The sequence below is a fragment of the Ochotona curzoniae genome, unplaced genomic scaffold (genome assembly GCF_017591425.1).
Source record: "Ochotona curzoniae isolate NIBS_2020 unplaced genomic scaffold, NIBS_Ocur_1.0 patch47, whole genome shotgun sequence".
Lineage (NCBI taxonomy): Eukaryota > Metazoa > Chordata > Mammalia > Lagomorpha > Ochotonidae > Ochotona > Ochotona curzoniae.
Genome location: NW_024467025.1, coordinates 139,759 through 165,537, shown reverse-complemented (window position 1 = coordinate 165,537; position 25,779 = coordinate 139,759). Strand labels below are relative to the sequence as shown.

The window sequence follows — 25,779 nt, the reverse complement described above, 5'->3', positions numbered from 1 at the left end:
CAGGCACTGATGGTTGAAGCTTTGAGTTCTGCAATTATCTGCTTGGGAGTAGCTTTCTCACAGCATTTTCTAATGTGGGGAAGACGGAGAAAATCGAGGCAGAAACCTAAGCACATTGCTACTCAGTACAAACGTGACTGGGTCAGACATTACAAATGATCTACAGATGATTCAAGAAGTCAGTCAGGGAAGCTGCACAAATGGTTTTCCAAATCTCCCCACTGATGAGGACATAAAGCAGAAACACAATGGTGTAAATGGGGATTGAGGGTGTGAACACCTCAACCCTGGTGGGAAGCAGAGAAGGTGTGGGAGATGCAGAGAGAAGGGCTTCTGGCCACATGGTACGTGTCGAAGCGAAGAACCTCCTGTGTCTGCTACAGAGACCCACACGGCCTGAACAGACATGGCCTAATTCTCCCACACTCAGCAAAGCAACACGGAAAATGGAGCATCGGGAAAACAGACAAATAAAACACACCACACAGATTTTTCAGTATACTCAAAACAAGGTAGCACAGCCAGGCTGTATAAACCATTTGTTAAAAAAATATCATCTTTTATATTGTATGAACAGGTTGGAAGAGGCCCTTGCAAGTGTCCACTCACTGGGTGACCCCTGTGTGCGGCAGGCAGTGCGGATTCCTCTCTGGCTCCTCACGGGGCTGCTTTACTTCACCAGGCATGATGTGCACCAGAAGAACCGTTTCTTTAGTAAATACCATCTCTCTGATTTCTGGGAGAGTCATCAAGACACGACTGGGGTCATATCCCACAGCTGGAGAACAAAGAAGATGATGGAGGATGAATCAAATTAAACCATGTGGAGGAAAAGCAATCCTTATTGCTGAATTCTTCAAGTGAAATATCTTCAGTTAACCAGCAGCTACCGGCTGTATATAAACAGGATTTCCCAACCTATGAAATATTTTTCCATTAAGACGTTCAACATTTGCTGGCAGACGTGACAGTGGCAGCTGGTATACCCTGCACCCCAAGCAGGGGCTGTGGCCTTTCCTTGCCTCCTCTTTAAGCCTTGTGGAACATAAATGAACCAAGGCTTGCAGCCTTGACTTTAAACTTGCTTAAAGTCACAGAGGTTGCTAGCTTCCAAGGGGGCTTATTTTACTTTCTTTTTTTTAGAAAAGAATTGATTTATTTGAAAAACAGAGAGAAAGATGGAGAGGAAGAGAGAGCAAGCCAGAGAGAATGAGAAAGTCTTTTATCCACTGGTTCATATCTCAACTGGGAGCAATGCCAGGATCTAGGAGCTTCATCCCGGTCTCCCACATGGGTGCAGGAACCCAATTATTCAGGCCATCTTCAACTGCTTTTCCAGGCACATCAGTAGGGGGTTGGATGGGAAGTGGAGTAGCTGGGACAGGAACTGGAGCCCAGTAAGGGATGCCAGCATTGCAGGTAGTGGTTTAACCTGCAGCACCATAGCGCCTCCTCCCCACACTCCCTGCCTCCGCCCCCAAAGGGGTTTATTTGAACCACCCATCCTGCCACTGCCTCTGAGAAGGAATTGGAATGGGTCAGGGAGGTAGCATTCCATGTACTGGGTGAGCTGATGCCTCTGTGTTTCTCAGAAAATGACACTGGGGAGTGGCTCTTGTGTCCTGGGCCTCTGATGTGGCAATGAAGCCATGTCTGCTACAGTCCCAGAGAGGCCTTGGATGAACGCTACTGACTGCTCTAGCCTCACAGGTATCTGTATTACCTGTTGGCTAAGTCCGGGCCCACCTTGCAGTTTCTGTTCAACCCCATGCCACCTCCACCCTCAGGCCTCTCTAGCAGCACTGTCTCATTCTGCCCAACTCCTGCTGTCATTCCCTTCTAGGTTACTTTCTTGACTGCCACGTGCAGTAGCCGCTACACCCCTAGTAGACCATTCATCCCCCATAGTCGGGAGCCATGTCTTATTTCTTTGTGTACAACTGGTGTCCAGGCTTGAGCCTTGCAGGCTAACAGGCTCTCGGCAAAGCTCACTGCCAAGGATAACCTCTGAGTTCTTGGTACTCCTGTCTATCTCCATTAAGGCCAAAGGCAGAAAGCTTCTTAATAAGATGGCATCTTACCTTAATCACTTTGTCAGTTCCAGAAGTCAGTAACCAGCTTCTGGTCGCATCAAAATGCACATGCACGATGTGATGTTTACTGTCATGGAAGGTAGCTGTAGGTGCACGTCTGGAAAGGGCAAAGGCAGACTCTGAGTGCGGTAAAGGGTCATGACATAAGTGAGGGAGAGCTAGGTAACACCACGCTCTCACTGTCAGCTTAACACCTGAAATGGCTTCACTGCTGGAAACCCTCCTCAGAGCTTCCATTATTCTTACGCTCTCTGATGATAACAGAGCAAAACAAAGCAAAAACAACAGGCTGAAGGATCCTGATAAGTCTTCCAAATGGGAAAGGATGAAATCTCCCAGAGTCCTTTAGGGAATGGCTTGCTCTGGTGCTTCAGTCGGGGGACCATCTGCACCTGTGTGATGGAGGAATCTTTTTAAAACCACAGGCCCTTTGCTCAGTTCTAGCTCAGAGCACTTGTGAACCAGTCTACTTCGGCCTCTTTAATTAAGAATGCTCAAGACACTATCATTCCCAAGGAAGGGCCAGCCATCCCCATCACTTTATCCATCAAGACAAAATATAAGCGAATGCTATTATCTTCTTATCTGCTTTGTGTGTTTTAATTTTTCTTTTTTTCTTTTTTAAAGCTGGAAGGTCTGGGTGCCCTAGAGGTCATGCTAGTGCCATTGTGAATAGGCCGAAGGGATGGGAAGTGACAAAGAGGGCAGCTGTGTCTTCCCTGCTGTGGGGGCTTTCTAAAGATAGTCTTCCCTTTTTCTGCATCTGAATGTGTAGGGTAGACCTTCAGGATACTCAAACTGGTCATGTTACATTTTAAGAACTAGCAATTTAGGTTTAACTTGCCAAGTCCCTTAGACTCTCTGGCTGTGTGTATAAGATGAGGATTTCAGCTGGAACATCTTTAGGGTTCCAGCTGAACCCTAATTCATGAGAAGGATGCTGATTAACTCCATCATGTTTGATGCGTGGAAAATAATCAATGAACATAAATGCTTACTTATTCAACGGTATTGTAATTTATATTTGATACGGGTAAATAAAAACACATGACTTCACTGTAATCCACAGTGCTGGGAGACAAGTTACCTAGGAGATCATGCTGTAACTGGATACTTGTTTACACCCAGGGCACCTTTCAATTAGCCCACATTAGAGACAAAACAGACTCCCCCAGCTTTCAGTGTTCCCCGGGGGTGCCATATCCTCAGGTCCCAGGTTGCTGGGCAGGAGTGACAAGAAGCAGTTACGTCGCTGGGCAACCTAGCACACTGATCTCTTTTAGACAAAGCAGCTTAGCTTTTTCCTGGCCAGATCCCAGCTTGGGCTAGAAAGTGAGCCTTGGGCCACTGCACTTTTGGACAAATCAGCTTTAAATGCACGTACCCCTGGGGTTAGGACAAGCACAGAGAATTCTTTCAGTGTATTCTCTCTTCTGCCTCACAAGGCAACACAAATCCTTTGGTGGCACAGGAGGGCTATGCCATGGTCTACACTCTAAGTCAGGGCACTAGAGGTCTGAGCTGGAGCACTGAGAGTAGCTCTCCTGTTAGATTGTCCCCCTCAACGCAGGAGTTGGTTGGGTAGACTGTGCAACTTACTCTTCATCTGTGATGGCCTCGTGGCAGCTGTCACAGACCCTCACTTCAAACTCAAAGCCCATCAGCGGGATAGAGGAGCGCTTGGAGCTGCACTTGCCGCAGACAGCCTTCCCACACTTGCGGCAATGGTGCTAGAGGGAGGAGAGAAGACATGCTGGCTATAGTCACGGCCTGAGCCCCACCCTGCTGGTCGACTAGGGGGCCACCAGCTGCAATCAGGTGAAGATGCCTGATGAGAGAGCCCTAGGTAAAGGCACAGCCCCCAGGCATGGTGTGCTCAGAAGGCAGGCCTCCAGGACGCACACCTGACATTGTACCTACTCTCCCCATCACTTTGAACTACAGAGAAACCACCCCATTGTCAGGGCATCTTCAAGTTGGGTATCACAAACAAATGTGCTCTCTAGAGGGGACACTGCTGGATAAAGGACACAATAAGGACAATAACAGAGTCAATCCAATGTGTCTACTTGAGTCCCGCTCATCCTAGGTGACCTAGCATTTGATTTCCTTGGGGAAAAACAAACTGAACCATGGAATCAAACTGAAAAGACTGCATTCTATCTAAATCCCCGAAACTACATCAGGAGGGAGAGTAAAATAATTAAGAAATTAACACCACTTACATAATTTCACAGTTTGGTACCAGTATGAGTTAGGCATGACACCTCTAATTTTAAGGTGTATTTTAATAGAAGGCACTAGAATTCTAAAAGTGTATCTGTAACTACTCACTGCGAATAAATCACTACAGACACAGAATTTAGCTCGACTCAGCTACAGCAAGCGGACCCAGGGAGTAAATTACTGTGCAGTCACAGGATGATTTCAGGACAGTAATTTATCCCCACCACCAGTCCCACCCAGGGGTGTTATTTCTTCCACAATCATAGGTTGTTTCCACACAGCTACATCTGGATGAAGAAACATCCATTTCACCAACCTGTCTCAGGCCAATTTTCTTACTGTCCCACATTTGCTTGAAGTTCCAGAAGAAAGGCTGGTCACACTTTTGGCAGGAGTCACTGTCCAGCCATTCAGGAGTCTTGTGAAATAAAACACATCAAGTCATGGTGAGAAGCAGTGAGGACCAGAGAACCTCTCACACTCAGGAGACTCCTTGACTCAGGATGAGTTTGCAAGGAGCAGAGGGGTAGCATTTTGGTCAATTACTCAAAGATTTTTTTCCAGACCACTTACCTACTGTCAGGCCCTGTGGAGGGGATGTGTTGGTGAGTAAAAACAACCTCCATCATCAGTGGAGCCTATCACTTACTGGGAAAGACCAGGCATGAACACACATATACAGCCACTGACACTACAATGACACAGCCTGAGCACAGTGGCTGCTCAGGGACACCGCCTGTCCACTGTTCCCTCATGGCCACGCCTTGTGGGGTTTGAGACTCTTCTTTGCCTCATGCATGGGGCATGGTGTTCTGGCTTTGTTCATTATTTCAGAATCCATGACTAGCCCTCCAAATGATGCCTGGTGGATTTCAAAGAAAAGTTAGCTGAAAGGGGTTCTTGAACTCTTCCTGGCTGATATGCACTAGCTTCCAGAGGCCTGTGTTTAAACCCGGAATTCATCACTTGGCAGAGGACAGCATCTCTTTTCACCAGCACAGAATCCAAGGAGCCTACACACATGCAGCCCTTCAGGGTCTCCCAGAGGTGAATTCCAGGGAATTTAGGACTTGTGGGACACTTCCTATAAAAGAGGCCTGAGCTTACATCAGCTTAAGAAGTGTGGCAACTGGCAGCCGGCCACTCCAGAGGCCATCCAGTGCACAGCAACAGAGTGGAGGCACCAGGAGGCCTTTTCTCTTGATGTTACCCTGTCTGTGCTATGGGACAGATTTGAGCATCTAGGTTCTTCAACCTTTAAGCAGAAACAAACTCAAAGTACAAATTTTATTTACAGAAAGAAAAGAAAAAGAAAAGAGCAAAAAAGGTAACATTTTACAGCTCTATTGTTGGTCTATTTATTAAAACCATGTCAAAGAAGGAAGTTTATTCACTTTGTAATTTTCATCTAGTTTAAAATCAGAATTAATAAAATAATGCAAATTTTTAAGTGAAAAACATTTTATCCTTAAAAGGTTTATCTATGCTGTGGTTTCCTCAGAAGATTCATAATGAAGGAAAATCAGGAAGATTAAAAAAAGAAGAAACAAAAATTTGTCAGACAAATAAATCAAGTGATGCCTATAGTTTGTAATTGCATTTGGGTTAATCAGGAACTTCTAACAACCTAAAGAAACTGAATTAGCAACACACTTCACATCGTGAAAAACATATTTATATACTCCTTACTCCTTAGAGAACTGATGGGGCATGTTAACACTTGTTTATGGAGCAATTTCTCAAGCAGCAGTTTATGCACATGAAATTCACCTGCTACTTTACCCAGCCCCAAAAAGCCAAAGCCAGAAAAGGGTAAAGCTCAGCTATCAGTGACGATGGGGTGTGAGGAAGCTCTGTCCTCCTCTGGACGGCCACATGTGGGGAGCTGTCTGGTTATTACTTAGCAAAGTCAAAAGGTCCCCACCCACCCCCATCTTGGAGTGACAGCTCTGAGACTCTGACACAGGTATGAGGGCACACGTTGCAAATGTTTTCAGACTTTATGGAAAACGGTTAGAAAAACACTGCATGGGTTTCTATTTATTTTTCCACACTAAAACAAGCTCTAATCTTTTTATTTCATTTTCTCACGGCCTTTTAGAAGTCCCCTCTTACAAGAAGGTCCTCTGGGCATTGTGTGGAATCAGTGAGTTTGAGGCAGATTATTTGCCCTTCTCTGGGGAAAGGGAAAATGCAGAGCTACATACTCTGGGGGCCCTGTGCACAAGCACCCCAAGATACACACAGCAAGGAGGGCCCAAGCAATGTTCCCTGAGAGCGTCTGGAAACAAAAGCAGACTGATGGTCCATCCCTTATGCTCACTGTAGAAATACCTCCTCCCCACCCCAGGACAGCTTTCACAAGGAAGCCTGCCTGTTTAGGACACAACTCAAGGGCCTCATGGAGGGTTTCTATGAGGAAGGCTGCAGGAAAGGGGATGTGTGGAGTATGATTCCGTTCTTTTTAATTTAAAAAAGTCTCACACACATGCATTAAGGACAGGTCAGGGAGGTCTCTGAGCAATGGCCGTGCTTTCCATCTGCTTGTGAGTGTTTCGTGGCTTTCCTACAAAGAACATGGAGAGTGGTTCCCTCTTTTCTACAGCTTCCCTTTTCATGGTTGCAGTCATCTGCAGTCATAAAATAGTAAGTGGGAAATTCCAGATCTAAACAATTCCGAAGTTTTAAATTGCTTGCTATTCTTTTAAAGATTTATTTATTTATTTGAAATGCTGAGAGACAAAGAGAGAGAGACAGCGAGAGTGAGAGAAATTTCCCATCTGCTGGGTCATCTCCCAAATGACAACAAGAACCAGGGCTGCAGTATGCTCGAGTCAGGATCTGGGGACTCCATCCAGGTCTTCCACGTGGGTGGCAGGGACCATCGCCTGCTGCCTCTCAGAATATGCATCTGCAGGAAGCTGGAGTCAGTTGCCCAAAATGTGGCTTAAACCCAGCGCTCTCATACGGGATGCAGTTGTCCTAGGCAATATCTTAACCACTGCACGAAACATATGCCTTGGCTTTGCTCACTGTTTTGAGTAGTGTGACGGAAGTCTCTCACTGTCCTACCCATGGCTTTAATCCTTTTTTTCTCCAGTGTATGTATCCTGTGTGTACACGACCCATCAGTCATTTAAAAGCCATCTCCACCACGGGCTCTACTATTGTGATATTACAACACACTGTTTGAATAACTCTCATTTTACTTAAGAGTGCTCCCAAAGCAGAGAAACAAAGCCAGGAAGGCACCAGGGCATAAGCCATTAACTCTGGTACATGCAGCAATGCTGCAGGTTCAGCATATACAGAGATACTGTTCAGAGTTTCAGGCCTCCGTTACAGGACAAAGGGGCACTACTACTTTACATGCACTTTAAAAAATTTTTTATTTGATGATTTTTACATAGTTGATTAGGGTGATAAGGGTCAAGGGCTACAGGAAGGTGGGTGAGATCACCATTTCCACATTCTCTTTTTTTTTCCTTTCTGTATCTGGGAGAAGAAGGGAGATAAGGAGAGAAGCCACACCCAGCCTCCCAAACACCTCTGCACCCTGGGATGGAGGACAGCCACCTGACACCACCCCAGGGTCCCCGATGTGGGGCATGCTCTGAGGGTCCTGCTCAAGAGGTTTTGATAGTTCAACAGTTCTGAATTACTGCATTTCAAGACACATGATTTATGTGTGTCAAAGTAATGTCTATCAACCATTTTGTTCTTTTTCTTAAGTTTATTTGTTTATTTGAAAGGAAGAGTGACATAGATGGTAGGTGGACAGACAGATAGATCGTCCATATGCTGGTCCACTCCTCAAATGCCCACACAGCCAATACTGGGCAGGCTGAAGCCAGAAACTCTATGTGGGTCTCCCTCATGGGAGGAAGAGATCCAAGTACTCAGCTGTCCCCTGTGCTGCCTCCCAGAGAGTGCATCAGTAGGAAGCTGTATTTGAAGTGGAGGGGAGAAATCAATTCCCAGGCACCTAAAATGAGAATCAGGCCCCCTAAGCAATTACCTAATCTGCTGCACACAATGCCTACCACAACCACTTCATTTTACCTGAGGAAGCCACATCATTTCCTCTTTTGGACTTCTATAAAAGACAGAGGCCACTTGCACCGAGACAAAGCACCTGGCCATCCTTCCCTTCTCTGGCTTCCTCAGTCCCAGAAAGAAACTGGACTGACTAGGTGTGCTGATCCTTAACAAAAGCAGGTGGAAGTCCAGCCAGGACACAAAGGTCCTGTAGGAGCCTGTTAGCATCACCAATACTCACTGTCACAATGCAGTGCCTTTGCACTGAGGGTGCCACGTGCACTTTGCAAAAACAATATTCTACCATTCCCTATTTCCCAACAGTCATGAGCATTCTAATTAGTTACTAATAGAACTCCTGTGGATTTATGGTTTAGAGCAAATAAAGCTTTAATCTTCCTAAGCATTTAAATTACTGACTTTTGAAAGGTGAGATATTGTGGGTAGTAGCAACTACTTTCTTGACCGGGGTGAGGATATGGAAAGAAATTTGGGAAATTGCTTTTGTCCTTTTAAAGTGTTGCTTTTCTAATTCACATCCTGTTAGGGAAAAAAAATTGAGACAAATGGACACAATCAATGGGGAAGGTTACCCAGAATAACTCTGGATAATGGGAAAATGGTTTCCTTCAAAGACTTGTGAAAGGGGCTATCGGTAAACAGAGTCGTGAAGATGCTCAGAGATGAAGAACGAAAGCCATAAAAATTAGTGTTATGATAACATTTAAATGTGCTAAAAGTTACAGTATATACTCACATCTGGGAAACTGCTCAGAACATAACTCTATTAAGCACAAACATAATTCTTTCTGATATTTCTAATATTTCTAATAGACCCATACTAAAAGTTCTTAGTTCACCTGAGTCACTAATTCTCTCAATAGCACAAAGCACACATGCCTTCTGTTTTCACAGGGCCTTTAAATCAAAGGAAATAGATGGCTCCCTTTCCTCACCTAGACTTTTGCTAAGAATGGTGTCTACATCACTGAGTCTACACAGTCTAGTTTCAAAGTCCTCATGAAGTCTCTGTCCCAGTAATGTTACACGTCAACGTGCGAGGGAGTAAAAAGGAACTGAAATTCCTTTTATAGCACACGTTTTAATTCTCGGAAATAACCTCTCTGATTTCACGGTTTCATCACAGAGAAGCAGGAGGGGAGGTGAAACCCAAACTGCAGGGCCCAACCTTGCCCTCTGTGCCACCTACCTCCTGCCTCTCCACATCCATGTTCCAGACGACAATGCCACCATCACCGCCACATGAGATGAGCTGCCGGGTGTGCTGTGCATAGGAGAGCGCCTGGACTTTGTCACTGTGAAAGAAACCAAGGGGAGCCCGATGAGGGAATCCCAGGAGAGTTCACCAACATGCACACCACTCCTGAGCATCCACTGGTCGGTCTTAGAAACCGACGGGATCTTCAGAACACTCATGGCAAGGAGAATCTGAGACTGAAAAGAAGTCTGAACGTGGAGAAGCTCACTGGTACGGCTGCGGCTGGCCTTGTCTCCCAGAGGGAATCCAAACCAGTCACTGATTTGGATTTCACTGATCCATTTCTGTAGTTCTTACTGCTTGTCCTGATTTTGTGTCATTTCTTTCCAGTTTGTGCATGGTTAATAGGTTATTCCCTTTCAGTGGCGAAGATGGTGGAGAATTCAGTTTTATCATCTGATAACAGGTGATCACCACTGGCGATTATAGAGATCTGTTTTCTGATGAGTGAGGGAGGGCAGCAGTTCCTTGGCTGTTTCTCTCTGTATGTTTGTGTATTTGAGCTATTTTTAGCTTACATCAATGAAAAATTCTGTGTCTACTGCAAGTGACAATAACCTGTTAGTGATTTCTGTGTTTTTTGTTTATTCTTGACTTGTAGCAGAAGCTGTAAGACTAAAAAGCTATTATACTCTATTGTGTTTTTATGTATAAAATTTGGACTTGTCTTAACCTCCTGTTGTGTCTTAAATGCTATCTTATTATCACAGGTGTTGATAAATTAGGACACAGCACTTTCTACATTGAAAGAACTCATTCTGATTGGCTTATAGAAAAACAGGTGCCCACAGAGGTAGCATACTCTTAAAATTCACAGAAAACAGGGAGATTTAACCTCTAACATTTTAGATGTGCCAAACTTAAAATAGCAATCCCTCGCTCCTGCCATGGAAATGTGAACCAATTCAGTAACATTTAACAAACACAAGTTCATACAATTAAGTCTCATTTGGCAAAGGAGAGTCTCATAATAAATTTTAAAAAATAGCTATGTCTCTCTGATTTTTTTTTCAATGTTAAGTTTAATACAAGCATATGTTTCTTTCACCTGGTCTTACCTTTACTAAATTTACATAGAATAGCTGGCCAAATAAGTTTATATTATTCTCACATGTTTAAGATGATTGAATGTACAAATTTCTGTTCATTTTAATTAAATAATTATTCCAACAAACTTTTTATATAAATAGCAATTATGTTTTCTAGCATATCATCTTAAAGATAATTTCCAAGATCTTCAGGTAGCTTACAACAGACTAATGTTAACAGAGCTTAAAAACAATTATAGCAAACCTAGATAATTTCTAAGTTATACAGAGCACTGAAACTTTGATTAAAACATACAATACTAACTTTGCATGCTTGCCTCTTATTTTTATACCCTTTAGGGAGGTTATTCCTTTTGGTCTTACCAGTGATTGAATTTACTTCTTTCCATTTTAAGAATACATAGAAGCAGTGAATGTAGTGGAATTTTCTATTGTGTTTTCATGAGTTCTCTAATCTGCCGACATCTGTGTATGGGATAACATGGTTCTCTACTGTCCATTCAATCCTTCCTTCCAATATTTGGATTGATTCCCATAATTTAAATGTGTGGTTGGAATTATGTAGCAATAATGGGAAAGAAGTACCACAGTGTATTTGTTTTGTTTTTGAAACAAGGAAAATAATTTTGTCTTAGAGCTGTGGTTCTCAAACTTGTTGGTCTTAGTATATCCTTTTACATTCTAGAAATATGAGCTTTGGTTTAAATGAGAGATATGAACAATATATATTGCAATTGAAATTCAAATTGAGAAATAAAAAATTCAATGCATTTGAAAACAGCAATGATGAATCAATTCTATTTTATTATCACATGTTTTATGAAAAAATTGCTTTCAAAAACAAAAGATTCATGGGAAAAGTGGCATTAATATTTCTGCAGGTCTTTCTAATGCTCAGCTAAATAGGCGAGGGCAGGCTGCCCTCTGTTTCTGCACATATCATGACATGATACCACTCAGCAAGCAGCCTCTGGAAGGCTCTACTGCACACCTCCCAGGGCAAGGATGTAAAGGCATTCCCAAAGTGTCACCTTGCTCTGGAATCAGAAAGGGAAATCTGAAGGACAGGACTTGGAAACGAAATTTTATTTGTTTTGTTTAGAATACTAAAGTCTTAAAGTCTATAAAAAGCATTGCAGTTTGGCCAAACTTTCTCAGCTTTGATGACTTGCTTCCTTGGTTTACTGATTAATGCTTCTAACTACAATGGAAAGGGATTTTTTTATCCTCCTTGGAATCTGCCTAGCAAGCAGGGAGCTTACACCTCACCAGGATTACTGTCAGTGCTTTATATTGACTTGATTAATGTTCTTTATTATATATATGTGTATATAAAGAACAAAGGGTCCTCACTTAGAAAAAGAGCTAAATTCTTTACAATGGTGTACTTTTCTACTATTTCTAAACGTCTTATCACGACTTTGGTTATAAACTTCACCTGTGCTCCTAGCTTCTCTGAGTGCCCACAGCTCCTCTGACAACTCTTAGCTGTTCCTTTCCAGACTGGACCCTCTACTCCGAAAACACAAAATGGAAATTTTAGGCCATGTTTTACTTCTAAAATTCTCTTTGCGACTTTCCAAATAGTCCTCATACAAACATAGAGATCTGTACCCTTACTCTGTTCAAAAAAAAGAGAGAGAGAGAGGGAGAGAGAGAGAGAGAGAGAGATGCTATAAATAATTGCATTGGTGTGTTATCACTTTAAGAGTTGCATGGCCAGAGCTGTCACTTGAAGATGCTTTTCCTTCCCTAGGCTAAAGCAAACACTTGGAAAATTAGGTGCTTTATGGGATGTCTGTGGATTTGCCAATACCCATGTTGTCGGTAACGTATTTTTTCTTTCAGGGGAAACATTGATCAAATATTGATCAAAACTCTTAAAGAGTTATGTAGGGTATCCTCATGGAGAATTTTACTCTCAACCACTCTTGATACTATTGGTGATAGTGACAAGTTAACCACTATGTCATTCAGTCTCTGCAATGTACAGATAACTTTTGCAATACTCGGATTGCCTGAAGACTCTGCTCTAAGTATAGGCCAGAGACTGCAACTTCAACCAAGCACAACTCCAGTGTTTAATGAACAGTAACTGCATGTTGTAGGTATATTAAAATACTGGGATTTCAGAATAAACTCTTGGGCATAGGCCACTAAGCTGACACTGCTTACAGTGCCAGTGGATCAAGAATTTCCTTGGATTTCTAGACTTTTTCCAATGCAAATGCAGATGGCTTCTTGAATATGGACTACCACACAAAGAACTAACAGAACAAGAATTAAAGTGCATTCATAAGGATGAATAACAAGAAGGAAAGTTTATTGTTATTTCTCTGGAATATTGTTATTTCATTAATACTATATTTTCTGGATATATGAGGTTGCCTTTTCTCTTTTAGAGGTATCTCTGACATATGTTTAGTAAATTCTGCTTTTATAAGCTAACCCAAAACATTTGACACTGACCTCCAAGTCTCACTGACTGCCCAGAATTTCAAGGTGCCACTAAGCCCACTTAATTTTAACAGTAACCTCGCTATCTGCACAGGTTCAATGAGATGCAATTTACAAGATATAATTGGACAAAAATCAATTATATACCCAAGACTTTTCCTGGAGTGCCATATTAAAGAATGATGCTCACTGAGGCTGGCAACATGGCATGGTAGGTTAGGCCTCTGCCTGCACTGGTTCAAGTCCTGGCTACTCTACTTCTTATCCAGCTTTCTAATGTACCTGGGAAAGCAATGGATGATGGTCCTTGGGACCCTGCACCCGCATGGGAGTTCTACAAGAAGCTCCTGGCCCTGGCTTCAAACTGGCTCAGTTCCTGCTGTTGTGGTCATTGGTGGAGCGAACCAGAAGATGGAAAATTTATTTTTCTGTCTTCTTGTCTCTCTGTAAATCTTTCTTCCAAACAAAAATAAATACTTTTTAAAAAAAAAAGCAGCCATTGACAGCATAAATTAAAAAACAAACTACAGAATGATGTTCACTGAATCATACATGACTAGCCACTTTAAAAATTTATGCGGCCCAGATTTATACTGCCCATTCTGGAAACTGGTCTAGTAGCCTCATCTGTATGACACTGGTCTTTGGGGGTTGGAGGTATATGGAGAGCTGAGTGGCAATGGTACCAGGCCAGGAACCCAGCAAATACTAGAAACCTCAAGAAATTCAATCAAGCTGATAAGCATTGTAGGTGAAACATGGTGGAGTCTTCCTTGGAAGTGGTTCCCTACACATGAGCTAGCCAATAACAGAGGATTTGAAAAGTCCAATTAAGTCATCATATTCAGTTAACTAGACAGAAGTTACTTCTGTGGTTTTAACAGTTGTTGAATACCATATAGCTCTAGATCTACAAACTGAAGAAAGCCTAGCTGGTTAATTAATACTTCTACTGCACTAATTATAACTAGGCCAAACCTTGCAAGACTAATCTTTCGTGTATGTAATTAAGAATGGTCTTTGAGGTTATTATCATTATTATTATTTACTGGGGCTGAAGAAAAACATAAGGCAGACAGTGGGCTGGAAGGGAAAAGCCCAGGATCTTCCCAACGGAGTATTTGGTGCTGTCAAAGCCCCTTTTCTGAGTTATCTGATTCTGCACTGATCTGCAACTTCTACTATCTTTACTGGAGCCATTTTGCAACTCTAGCAGTTACAGAAAATCAGCATTACTGCCAACAATCTTGTGCGGTGAAGCACCTTGTCACTTCTTCCAGCCTGAAGACGTCAGTACTGTATCTGTTAGCAAATTCACTCCAGGAATCCCCAATGGCTCGGTTCATTTTTCCTCTGGATTTTCTTTTGGGTTGGCTGTAACATCTTACTGGTTGTCTTATTAATTAATGACTATTGAAAAAAGTCTCTGACATGAACTCATTTTTTAAAAAGCCCACTTTCCCTCATCACCTCTCCTGGTTGTCACCTTCAACAGTATATGGTGACACTGTTCTGATATTCAAAGGAAAGAAAGAAAACATTTATCTAGTTGAACAGCCTCATACCTCCGTGATTTGAACTACATTTTACTTGTTAAGGTGCCTTGATTCATGCCAATGATCTTGAAAATGCAAAATAAGCTGCAGAAGGAACTGCCTTGCCACCCAGAGGTGGCAGCCACGCTCAGCAACAAACAGATAATTTATGGCACTCCAGTATTCCAGTAATTATTCTAACACAGAAGAGTGGAACAATGATGAATGCTGAGTCCCAAGATTTATAATAATGCTGTTCAGGGAATTCTTGATTTAAAGATGCAAAACTGTAATTATTCTGTAGTTAAAAATTTGGTGAGAGAACAACTCCAGGTTCATAGATTAAGGGATATAAAAAAATAAAAAGATACCTTCTTATATTCATATTTTATCTGACATCACTGGAAAATGCTTGATATGAGAAAATATTTCAAAACTGGCTGCTATTTCATGAAGGGATACTCTGTGATACACTGCAAAAGCCCTAAGGAGTGCATAAACCCGCACTTTCATAACCACTAGGATCTGCTATCTATAAATACTACACTTACTGGGATGACCTCATCTGCTTTCTCACCAGTCCTGGAGGCAAAACATATGTCTGATCAGGCCCAGATACATCATTTGAGGGAAGCTGTGTAGAATGAAAATAAAGGGCTCTTTGTTTAAAATGCATTAGGGATGATGAGATGGTGACAGCACAGCATCAAACCTAACGTCACATTTTCTTAAGAATGGGGTTTTGTATCACTGCCTGAGTCACACATTCATAATGAAGTGCCTGTGTCTGACGCAGAAACAGATTCTCAGGCAGGCTGACATCTGCTCAGAGGTCGGTCAGGGCCCTCTTCCATCCTCCAGGAGCAGGAGACCGGCATGTATAGACTTTTTCATTCTCTAATAAAAAGTCGACACCCGAGCTCCTTGGGTGACAGGCAGTCGGAAACTGAACCCAGGGACCCTTGATAAAGCACCAGGGATATTCTGCTATTCAATGGCGCAGGCAGAAGTACAGACTGAGTCCTGCTCCTTGTGTGTTTGCATTTCTTGAAGCCGGTATATTTTAGCGCATGCTGTTCTCTGTTTTGGGTAACCTCCTAACCTCAAGGATAATGAGGATCTTTCCTCCTAAGAACCAGACCAGCAGCAGCTTCCTTGGGGGGGGGGGCATTGTCTTGTGAGCTTGGCATACTGTTCCACTTTCACCCTTCCTTGCATCTGTATCCAGTGCGACTCCATTTGGACAGGAGCTACTTTCTTACTTCTTTTGTGCTTCCAAAGGGTCCAATACAAAGTTTGGGTTGTAGCTGGAGTTCAGTAAACCTATGCGGAATGACTCACGAATAGAGGCATAAGCCATACGCAGCAGTATTCCATAGGAAATGCTACAAACAGAAATAGTAGTTATGTCGAAAAGTGTGATTTTGACCTACAGTTTTTATTAACAAAAATAACTTTAACTGCCACTTATTAGGCCTTTTTCATATATATATTCATATATAGTAAATACGGATATATATATATAAATACACCTTTCTTTTAAAAAAATATTTCTTATTTTCACTTCTTTTTGGAAGGTAGAAATGCAGATATCTTCCCATCACTATTTATTCCCTAAAATTTCACAACAGCCAGGGCTGGGACAGGCAAAGCCAGGTAGGAATTCCACCTGAATCTCTTACGTGGATGGCAGGGACCCGAGCTATCCACCTGCTAGCACCTGCTGCCTCCCAGGGTGTACAACAAGAGGAAGTAGGAATGGAAGTCAAAGAACCAGGACTTGGAGCAAGCGCTACGGTACTGACTGCGGTATCCCATGTGGCAACTTAATAGCTCTGCCACACACTTACCACCATCATTTCTGTTTTTTTTTTTTCCCCTTATCTTAAAGACGAGGAAACTAAGGATCAGACAGATACAGCGCTTTGGTCTAAGACTGCATGACTATTAGCAGAAGGGCTGACTGACAGGGAGCTGGATCTGACTTTGAGACCTGTACACTAACAACCACATCATGGACTTCCCCTCTCTTTTGACAAGATTTTACCCCAAACACAACTCTAATATCTAACACTTTGGTTAACCATGTGGCTAGTTAACTAATTAGAAATAAAAAAGAACTGCTTCCCTTCTGTTTTAACAGTTCCCTAGCACTCCTGTGGGAAATGCTTCCAGATCTCTAATTCTAAGGAGAAAAAGCTATCACACTAAGCTTGGCTGATTTCCTTTCCAGAACCCAGAAATTGCAGGCAAGAATTCTAATTCTACATGAATTTCCTCAATTACAAGGAGGATTACAAGTCACAAATTCTCTGACTGTGTATTGATCTACAAATAGCTCATTTTTTTTTTTTTTTTTAAATCAAAGGGCTTTGAGGACACTTAGAACAAAGGCCTTACATGGGAAAAGTAAAAGCAGTAAGAGACAAACCAAGAGCTGGGATGTGGGTAAGGAGCAAACACCCAAGCCTAAGTGCCCGGAGTCCCGGGTGTGACTGGCCTCACGCCACCTGCATCCATGGAAGGCAGCTCTCTGCTGGCCTCAACTGCATTTGCAGATAGAGGTTTCCACAGCAGCCTTCAATGCTGTCACCTGCAGATGGTATCACAACCCTCTCTTCTACACAGGTGCTAAAGATTATACTGTATGTTTTAAAAGCTACTAGGCATTATGCAGATACAAGAATCACTGCCTGGTCAATTCTCCAGGCAAGGGGCTGTTGCTGTGAAGGCAACTGTAGCAGCTCTCCTTTCCTGCCTGGTGCCCTAAACCCCTCTCCCTTGAACCGCTTTGACACGGCTACCCTACCACTTCCAGCAGCTCCAGTGGCTCATCTTACCCACAGTGGGATTCAGACACATTCAGATAGAGCAACTCTGGATCCTGGCTGAGCAGGCACACTCCCCCCAGCTCTGGAACCTAGGGCAGCCCCTCAGAAAGCCTCCTGTCTAATATGAGGCTCAAACAAGATAAAGCCCCAGGCCAAAGCCTGTGCCACCCGCCTGCCTGCCTCCCTGTCTACGTTTTACGGCCATGAACCTGTCAGCAGGGAAGTAAAGTGAGGCCTCCTCCATGTTCCAAAAGGACACATTTGTACTTCTTAGTAAGCGGAAGATCTATTTGTTCTGGTTTTATTTTTCTTGAACAGAGGCTAGATCTAAACTTTACCATGTCTCCTTGCTTAACCAACAGTAGATGTAAGTTTCTCAGAAGTACGTTTAAGAAACAGATCAAGGGTTCTGAGTGCATAGTGACCCTGGCATTGAATGTAACTGTTTTTCACGCTCCTGTGGATGAAACTGGTGTGTGATTGGTTGGAGTCTTTATCAGATCATTGCATAAAAGTAAGACTTGTCAGGTGATAAACTAAGTGCATTCAACAGAGGTTCCTGACCTTCATCTTACTTCTGTTGGACAGCCTGAGCTGGCAGGAATTACCCAGCAGCGTTGAGTCACAACTAAGAGCTATTAAATAGAACTGTGGTTAAGACTCTATCTCTACTTAGGTGGATGGCATAAACTCCTCCGACATGACCTGGGCATGTACCCCTGTGGTCATGGCGATGAACATGAGGGGAGTTCTTCAGGGGAGCTGAGGGGGTCTGAACGGCCCCAGCAGCCAGGTGAGCCCCCAGACAATGGGGCTGTTCCTTGATAAGAGAGGCAGGGCTCCACAGCTTCCTCTCTAACAGTAAACTCAAGCTAAACTTGTTATCTGTTCTGGGCCTTCCAAATGTCATGAGTTGATACCCAGGAATCTGAACTATAGATGGCACTACTTAGGAGAATATTTGAAAGTCAGTGTTCCAGGCAGCAAAAGCTAAGACTGATGAAAAATCTGTTTGCTCCCAGGAGCATATGCAACCTTTTGTTAATGGTTGCTAAGGTCACTGTTAATATCATTTTGAAATCTTCACCAGGAAAAGCCCATCAGATTAGCTCAGCGTTGTAAAGCAGATCCCATATTCTTTTCTGCAGAATGATTAGGCTCTGTCCCCAGGGATGGCGGCAGCGCTCGCAAGGGCAGCTTGGGGTGGTCTGAGAGTCACCTGCAGGCAGTTGCCCGGGTGGCTTTGTCCCAGCACAGATTCCCATGGCTCCAGACGGGCAACCAGCATCTTAGCAGACAGGGCCCAGGAATTCAGTTTTAAACAAACTCCTCGGTGATTCTTTGTGGAAAGCCAAGTTTGAGAACTGCTATGAGGGCACACGAGGAATTTCCCCGCTCTTGCTCTCGGCTCCCAAAGCCCATTATTCCTCAAGGAAAAGCAGCCTGATAAGCCCCCGCTGCCTATCTGGTGCAGAACAACATGTACCGTGAGGATATTATCTCTCTCCTCCCCTTCAAGCTGTCAGGAAGCTGCAAGCCACACTTGCACTCCGTTACACAGGCTCTGCCGGCGTCCATGACTCGGATTCATAAGCTGTTCCTTCACTTGCTCTCAATTTTTTACTTTTCTCTTCTTCTGGGCTCTAATTTTTTCCTTTTCTTTATTTGCCCCCACTACTTCATCTTATGGCTTTTGTATGCATACTCTCAAATCTCTGTGAGAAAAAGCGTGGGTAGAAAAAAGAAGACTTGTGCACAGACATAAATCCAAGTGGCTATGTGTGTGTGCCTGTCACACCCCACCCCATGCTGAGACCCCACCCAGTGCCTGGGCCACACTCCTTGCTTCAAGTCTCTTCTTGCTTTTTTTTTTTTTTTTCCAACAGAGGCAGACTTACGTGTGTCCCTGGAGCTCGATGGCTGTTCCTTTTCTCCCTCCGATGTCCCACATGATGACTGAGTGATCCGAACTGCCCGAGAACAACACCCGCTGGACTGGATCCCAACACAGCGCGGTCACCCCACCTGGCAAGACAGATACAACTGAACATCAGTCACAAAGTCACACTGCTTCTCCTCCCAGGACCTGAGAATGCAAAGGAGCTGAGATCCAGCTCAGGCCCAGGCACAAAGACATTTTTGTAGAAAGAACAAATATCCCACGAGAAAAATAATAAAAAAAATAAAAATCCCCCCCTTAAGAATGCCGCCCCCAACTCAATGTAACATAAACTCAACTATTATAACAAATGGAGGGAAACAATTAACTAACCTTCAAACAATAAATTTAAGAAGAATAAAACATATTGAATTGTCTATGGAAATAATAGCCAAATTTTCTTTCCTATCTATCTCCCATCCTGATAGTAACACATCAGAAGTAAATGAGATTCAAAATTTAAAAATGTTCAATTAGACTTTTTCTTAACTTAGTACACAATAATTGCATATACTCATGCAGTACTATGCAATGTTTCAATACATTGTGTAATGATCAAAAGGTAATTAGCATATCCATCTCTTCAAACATTTAACTTTCTTCATGGTGGGAACATCTCCAAACTCTTTATTTTGAGATCCAACAACATATTGCTAACCGCAGTCACTCTACTGTGCAATGGAATACTATAAACTGCTTTCCCTTTCTAGCTGTAACTGCTATTCACTGACAAGTCATTTCCACTTCCCTCCACTCCCCAGTCTCTGGTAACCACTGTTCTATTTACTACTTCAGGAGATTACTTTTTTAAGATTGCACAAGTGAAATCATGCTGTATTTAGCTTTCTCTGTCTTGCTTATTTCACCTAACATTAAGTCTTCTAGGTCATACGCGGTGTCACAAATAACAGGTGCTCATCTGTTTTGATGGCCAAACAGAATTCCATTGCTAACACATGTACAAGCATGCAGACACACACACACTTTCTTCACAGATTCACCTGGCTTTTAAAGATGCATAGATTGATTCTATATCCTGGCTGTTAAGAACGGTGCAGTAATAAACACTGTGGTTCAGGTATCTCTCCCAACATACCTATTTAACTTCCTTTGGATACCTAGTACTGACATGGCTGGCTCATATGGCAGTTCTTCTTCTTCTTCTTCCCCCCCCCCCCCCCCCCCCCAATTTGTAGGAGCACTTTCAGGCTGTTTTCATGATGGCTATGCTAATTGATACTCCCACCAACAGTGTTTACAGGGTTCCTTTTCTCTACATCACCACCAGCATTTTTCTATGTCTTTCTGATAACAGCCAGGCTAACTAGAATACAGTGGTATCTCATTCGTGGTTTTGATTCACATTTCCCTACAAGTGATGTTAAGCTATATATATATATATATAAACATATCATCTCTATAAATATCTATTACAGATTTGCTATTTTTGAACATAAGCTGAAACTGGGCTACAATATTGGAATTTAAAATTATTTTTTTCCTTTTGGGGGACTTTAATGTATAGATTCCAGGCAAATAATTTATATCTTTTCAAATGCCAATTTCCTCAACTATAAAATGGCGATGATGGGGACACCATGACCACTATGACTATGATTACTAATGATAATATCAACTCAGCTGCCACCTACTTCATAGGCTGCGGTGAGAATTACCACCTTGGCCGGCTCTGTAAACAGCAGTGTGCAGCACATGGCTATTAGGGTTACTTCAGTGGTTGGCCATAATATATCATGATGTATTTTCTTCATGGTGGTCTCAAACTTCCTGCATAATGAGAACAGTAGTAATATTGTTCCACATAAGAGGAGCACAAAGCCTACACATACTTACAAATGTCAGGAATACTTACGTTTTACATTACTAAAAGATATTATATTCAGAAAAGAACATAAAATGGCTTTCTATTTGTTGCAAACTGACACCTTTCTTATTCAGATCATCAATTTGTTCTCATGAAGAGCTATACTGTAAATGCTCTTAGGAAGGTTGCTCTCAAATAAGTATCTCCGAAGATTTGTGTTTTTTAAAGATCAAAAGGAAAAAGAAATCCCCATTCTTCTAGGCTTGGCTTGTTAGCTTCTTTCCCTACCCGCACAACATTCTGCTGTGTGTACTCCTGCCCATGTAAGAACAGAATCAGGGACTGGCGGTGTGGCCTAGTGGCTAAAGTCCTTGCTTTGAGCACACCGATCCCATTTGGGTGCCGGTTCTAATCCCGGCAGCTCCACTTCCCATCCAGCTCCCTGCTTGTGGCCTGGGAAAGCAGTCAAGGACAACCCAATGCTTTGGGATCCTGCACCTGTGTGGGAGACCTGGAGGAAGTTCCTGGCTCCTGGCTCTGGATTGACGCAGCACTGGCCGTCACGCTCACTTGGGGAGTGATTCATCAGACGGAAGCTTTTCTTCTCTGTCTCTCCTCCTCTCTGTATATCTGACTTTGTAATAAAAATAAAATAAATCTTAAAAAAAAGAATGAAATCACTTGCCCCAGTACATATGTGGTTAGTCACCCACTACAGCTCCTAGCCTTCTCCTCCCTGTTCCACCAACAACCACCCCATAACCACAGCCATGCACAGAGCTGGGTGCACACAGGCTTTAGGGCTGTCTGTCAAATGCACTTTATCTTAGCCAAAAGGCCAAGAAGTGACGCATGAAGACAAAAGTTCTTTTTTCCTTCCAACTTTATGCAAATCTTTGTTTCAATGTTACCTCCCTAGAGATATTTCCCTTGCCTAATTTCATCATTTTTTTCTACTTTTGGTGGTTTTAAAAACTGATTATCTATTGCCCCAACCAAGAGAATGTAAGCTCCAGGAGGGCAGGGATGTTACTCCCTCTTCAGGATGCAGCGTTGGGGTCTGCTAGTCCGGGAAGCCATCACAGCATTCTCAGTCAAGGGAAGGTCGAGCCTCTGAGCAAGTCTCTGTTGTCTCGATCACCCTGCTGAACTGAACTTAGTAGATTGCAGGTCTATCTGTTCCCCAGATAGACTCAGGATTCTGTGTCCGGGTGTCTGAGTGCCTGGTACACAGAAGGTACTCCATAAATGCTTTCAACTGGCCTGATGAGCCAAGCGATAGAGAGGAATGAGGCGTTATAAATAACAGATGTTCAGGAGAGCCTTGGAGTGGGGGCTGGTGGGAAGGTAAGGCACTGCTGTCAGGGCTGAAGGGGCAGGAGGTGAAGGGACACGGCAGACATGAACAACCTCGTACTTCTGCAAGGGGCTCTGTGCAGACAGCAGTTCTCCACATTCAGGTGGCCAAGACAGTCAATGGCCATCAGCGGTACAGATACCTGTACCTCATGGCCCAGCCCATGCCAAGTACAGAGCTAAGGGCTACAAGAGTGTGTTTCTCCAGTGTGTGGATATTTTCAGGGGGAAAAAAAAATCTCCCATTTCATTTTACTTTGGTTTAGATTAACGCTTCTTTTTGTTCCTATTCAAGGTTTCTTTTATGCTTCTTCCTGCCTTCGACTTCTGTAATACCATCAACAGTGCACTTTTCAAATTTAAACAATTTTGTTCTTAAAGATTATCTTTAATGGATGTTGAAAAAGTTCAGGAAATGGACAGTGGAGATGGTTGTATAATATTGCAAATGGACTTAGATGCCACTGAACTACACTTGAAAATGGTAAAATGGCAAACTTTATATTTTGTATATTTTATCAGAAAAGTCACATCACCAAAATATTTTTAAAACAAAAGATTTACTAATTACAAAATGTATCTCTGCTATTATAGACTCTCATAAATGTAACTTGCAGATGGGGTAATAGCCCATTGTGTTATCTCACTTATGGTTAGATTCTTCTTAATTTTGAAATGTTATAAAATAACTCTAAGAATGTTTTCATATGTAGAATTATATGCATAGCTCTGTCTAGTGGAACTGGACCTGAGTCTAAACATTCAAAAAAATTATTATGTGCCAAAATGCTTAATTTTTTCAAAGATATTTACAGCACAGCTTGTAGTATGGAGTGTTGCAAAGTAAGGATTGAAACTTCTGGCTCTGCCTGTACCAGGGGGTGACACAATGACTCACCAAGAGTGTGACATCAGCCTCTCCAGGGTCAGGTGTATATAAACAACACACTGCTAAAGAGGCGCCTCATTCAGTCCTCTGATGATGGAGCCTCCTGAATAAAATATGTGACCTTTTAGTTACTGCATTTTGCTCTGGGCTGAAGTAACGCTAAATGTGTAGAACTAAATGTGCCCCTTCCCTAGGCTGCACAGGCGTATTGCTGGCTGTCTCCTTGCTATCACCCCAGGGATGTCTGCCAGACATATGAAGTTCAAATGCTGTGATAGTCTCCCCGAAGCCCGCTGCCTCCAGCATTCCAGTTTCAGGAAATGTCATCACTGTCTCTCTAAATGCTCCAGACAGAACCTGGAAGTCATTCCTATGTGAATTAGTTGCCAAATTGCAGCTGACCCCTCATCTCCAAAATAGCTCTTGAATCTTCCATCTCATCTCTCTCCAATGCCGTCACTCCCATACTCTAGATGCCACCTTCTCTAGGGGAGAATGGTCACTCCCAATATCCACTCTTATTCCTACCAATCTATCATTGACCACTGTCTCAATGATTTGGCTAAAATGGCCAAGATTGTCTCAGGCTTCCTACCACTCAAGAATAATGTCTGCAGTACCTGACAGTCTCATAGAGTCAACCCACATTTTCCTCCCCAAGCTCTCATGTGGGCCATTTGCCTTGGTTAGGCCACTCACAGGGCCCATCTCCAGGCTTCTTAGCTGATACGTACAGGGTCTGGAGGGCCTTTTCCTCCTAGGAACTCTTCTTTCTCCTAAGAAGCTATGTTTACACCATTTCCTTGGGATGCCCCCTTTAACTCTGCCTAAGGAGAAGCCCTCTTGTAACTTGCTTCTACAGCAGCCAGAGTGTGGCCACTAGGGATTCCCAGCACATCATCACGTTTTGATGAATTATCTCATCACTGGTCTGGTGCTTGCATTGCATTCTCCGGGATGCTGGCCGAACAAGTGCAAGGTTCTTGCTTGTGGTACTCGCCTACCTGTCCCAGAAGCTATTGTAGAGACTGGGGCTGATGACATGACCGACTGGCTGCCAATCTACTGACTTGTACTTTGATAGAAACTGGAACTGTGTGAAAGTCTCCATCATAGATAAAACTAAATTGCTCAGTGGAATTAGTGACCTTGCCTATCTATCTTCTATGACATTTCTTGGTTTGTTTATTTAGTTACACTGTTCCCTTCTCCTGACAGGCAATGAAAAGATCCCTGTTTAATTTTTTACTTATCTGTATGCTTTGGCAGATTTACATGCATGCCCTTTCTTTTCAAATATGTGCTTGCAGCTCAAAAAAGTTCTTATCGAGGAAAAATAATGTATTGATAGTATTAACTTCCACTGATCAAAACAGGATTTTTCTCCCCCTTTATTCAAGTCAGTTTATGACTTTTGGTAGAAATGTATTCTGATTTCTGCAGAAATAGCAAAGAATTCTGATATCTAATATTTAGTTCCCAAAGGAAAACCAGCAGAGGGAGCATAAGAACATAAAACTAGTTCCCTGAGTCCCCATGGATTGGAAAATGTGCTCTGGCCTCTGGACATGACTCTCGGGGGATTCCGTGCAAATCCACATTTGAATGCCTTTCTGTGCTGTGAAAGAGTGATGGGGCTGAACGGTCATGACTCCACGCGTTGAAGGCTGGCCTGCTTCTGAGTTTGAAATGGACCAAAGAGACCCCAAAAGCACTCTTTAATGGGTCTTTGTTTGGTCCTCACTAAAATCTCCTTCCAGAATTGTATCAGGCTGAATTAGGGACTTCCCAGGGCGAACAATGGCCCACCAGACAGGAAGAGCCACCATGAGCTGTGTGACTCATCATGGAATCTCTCAGCCGCCCCTGCTCTGGCTTTGAGCAAGCGGTGCTGCAGCTAGGCCAGGAATTGGCAGATAGGAATGACAAGTTACATATCTGACCTGCTCCATTTGCCTTCATGGCAACAACCTTCTGGGATTCAAAGATATTTTGTGATGAAGATGAAATAATTTAAACTGTTTGAGAAGACACACTGCCATGGTAACATTTTATATCAGAACAAGCGTACAAAATAAGAGAGCTTTGAGCCACATTTGGCTGATGATGCAATGATTTCCAGCAGCTTTCACCCCTCTTCTGACCCATGGGCAATGATGCGGAACTCAGTGGATTCTTATCAGGCATCATGTGGTGACCAACTTCTGAGGACCCAAGAGGTCAGCTGAAAGCCACCACTACCTAATCTAGATCTGGGAACCA

General features: G+C 42.9%; 1 protein-coding gene across 1 annotated transcript in view; it reads right to left on the bottom strand.

Moving 5' to 3' along the window:
* Window positions 1-269: 269 nt before the first annotated feature.
* Window positions 270-25,779, bottom strand: part of LOC121168042 (WD repeat and FYVE domain-containing protein 2) — a 159,053-nt gene continuing 133,543 nt past the window's right edge. Inside the window, exons 7-12 of the mRNA XM_040997808.1 lie at window positions 19,407-19,533; window positions 9,568-9,673; window positions 4,636-4,737; window positions 3,693-3,823; window positions 2,082-2,190; window positions 270-778 (exon numbers count right to left, since the gene is read on the bottom strand). Of these exons, the coding sequence (XP_040853742.1) occupies window positions 749-778; window positions 2,082-2,190; window positions 3,693-3,823; window positions 4,636-4,737; window positions 9,568-9,673; window positions 19,407-19,533 (605 nt within the window). The 3' untranslated portion in view covers window positions 270-748. The remainder of the gene's footprint in view (window positions 779-2,081; window positions 2,191-3,692; window positions 3,824-4,635; window positions 4,738-9,567; window positions 9,674-19,406; window positions 19,534-25,779) is intronic.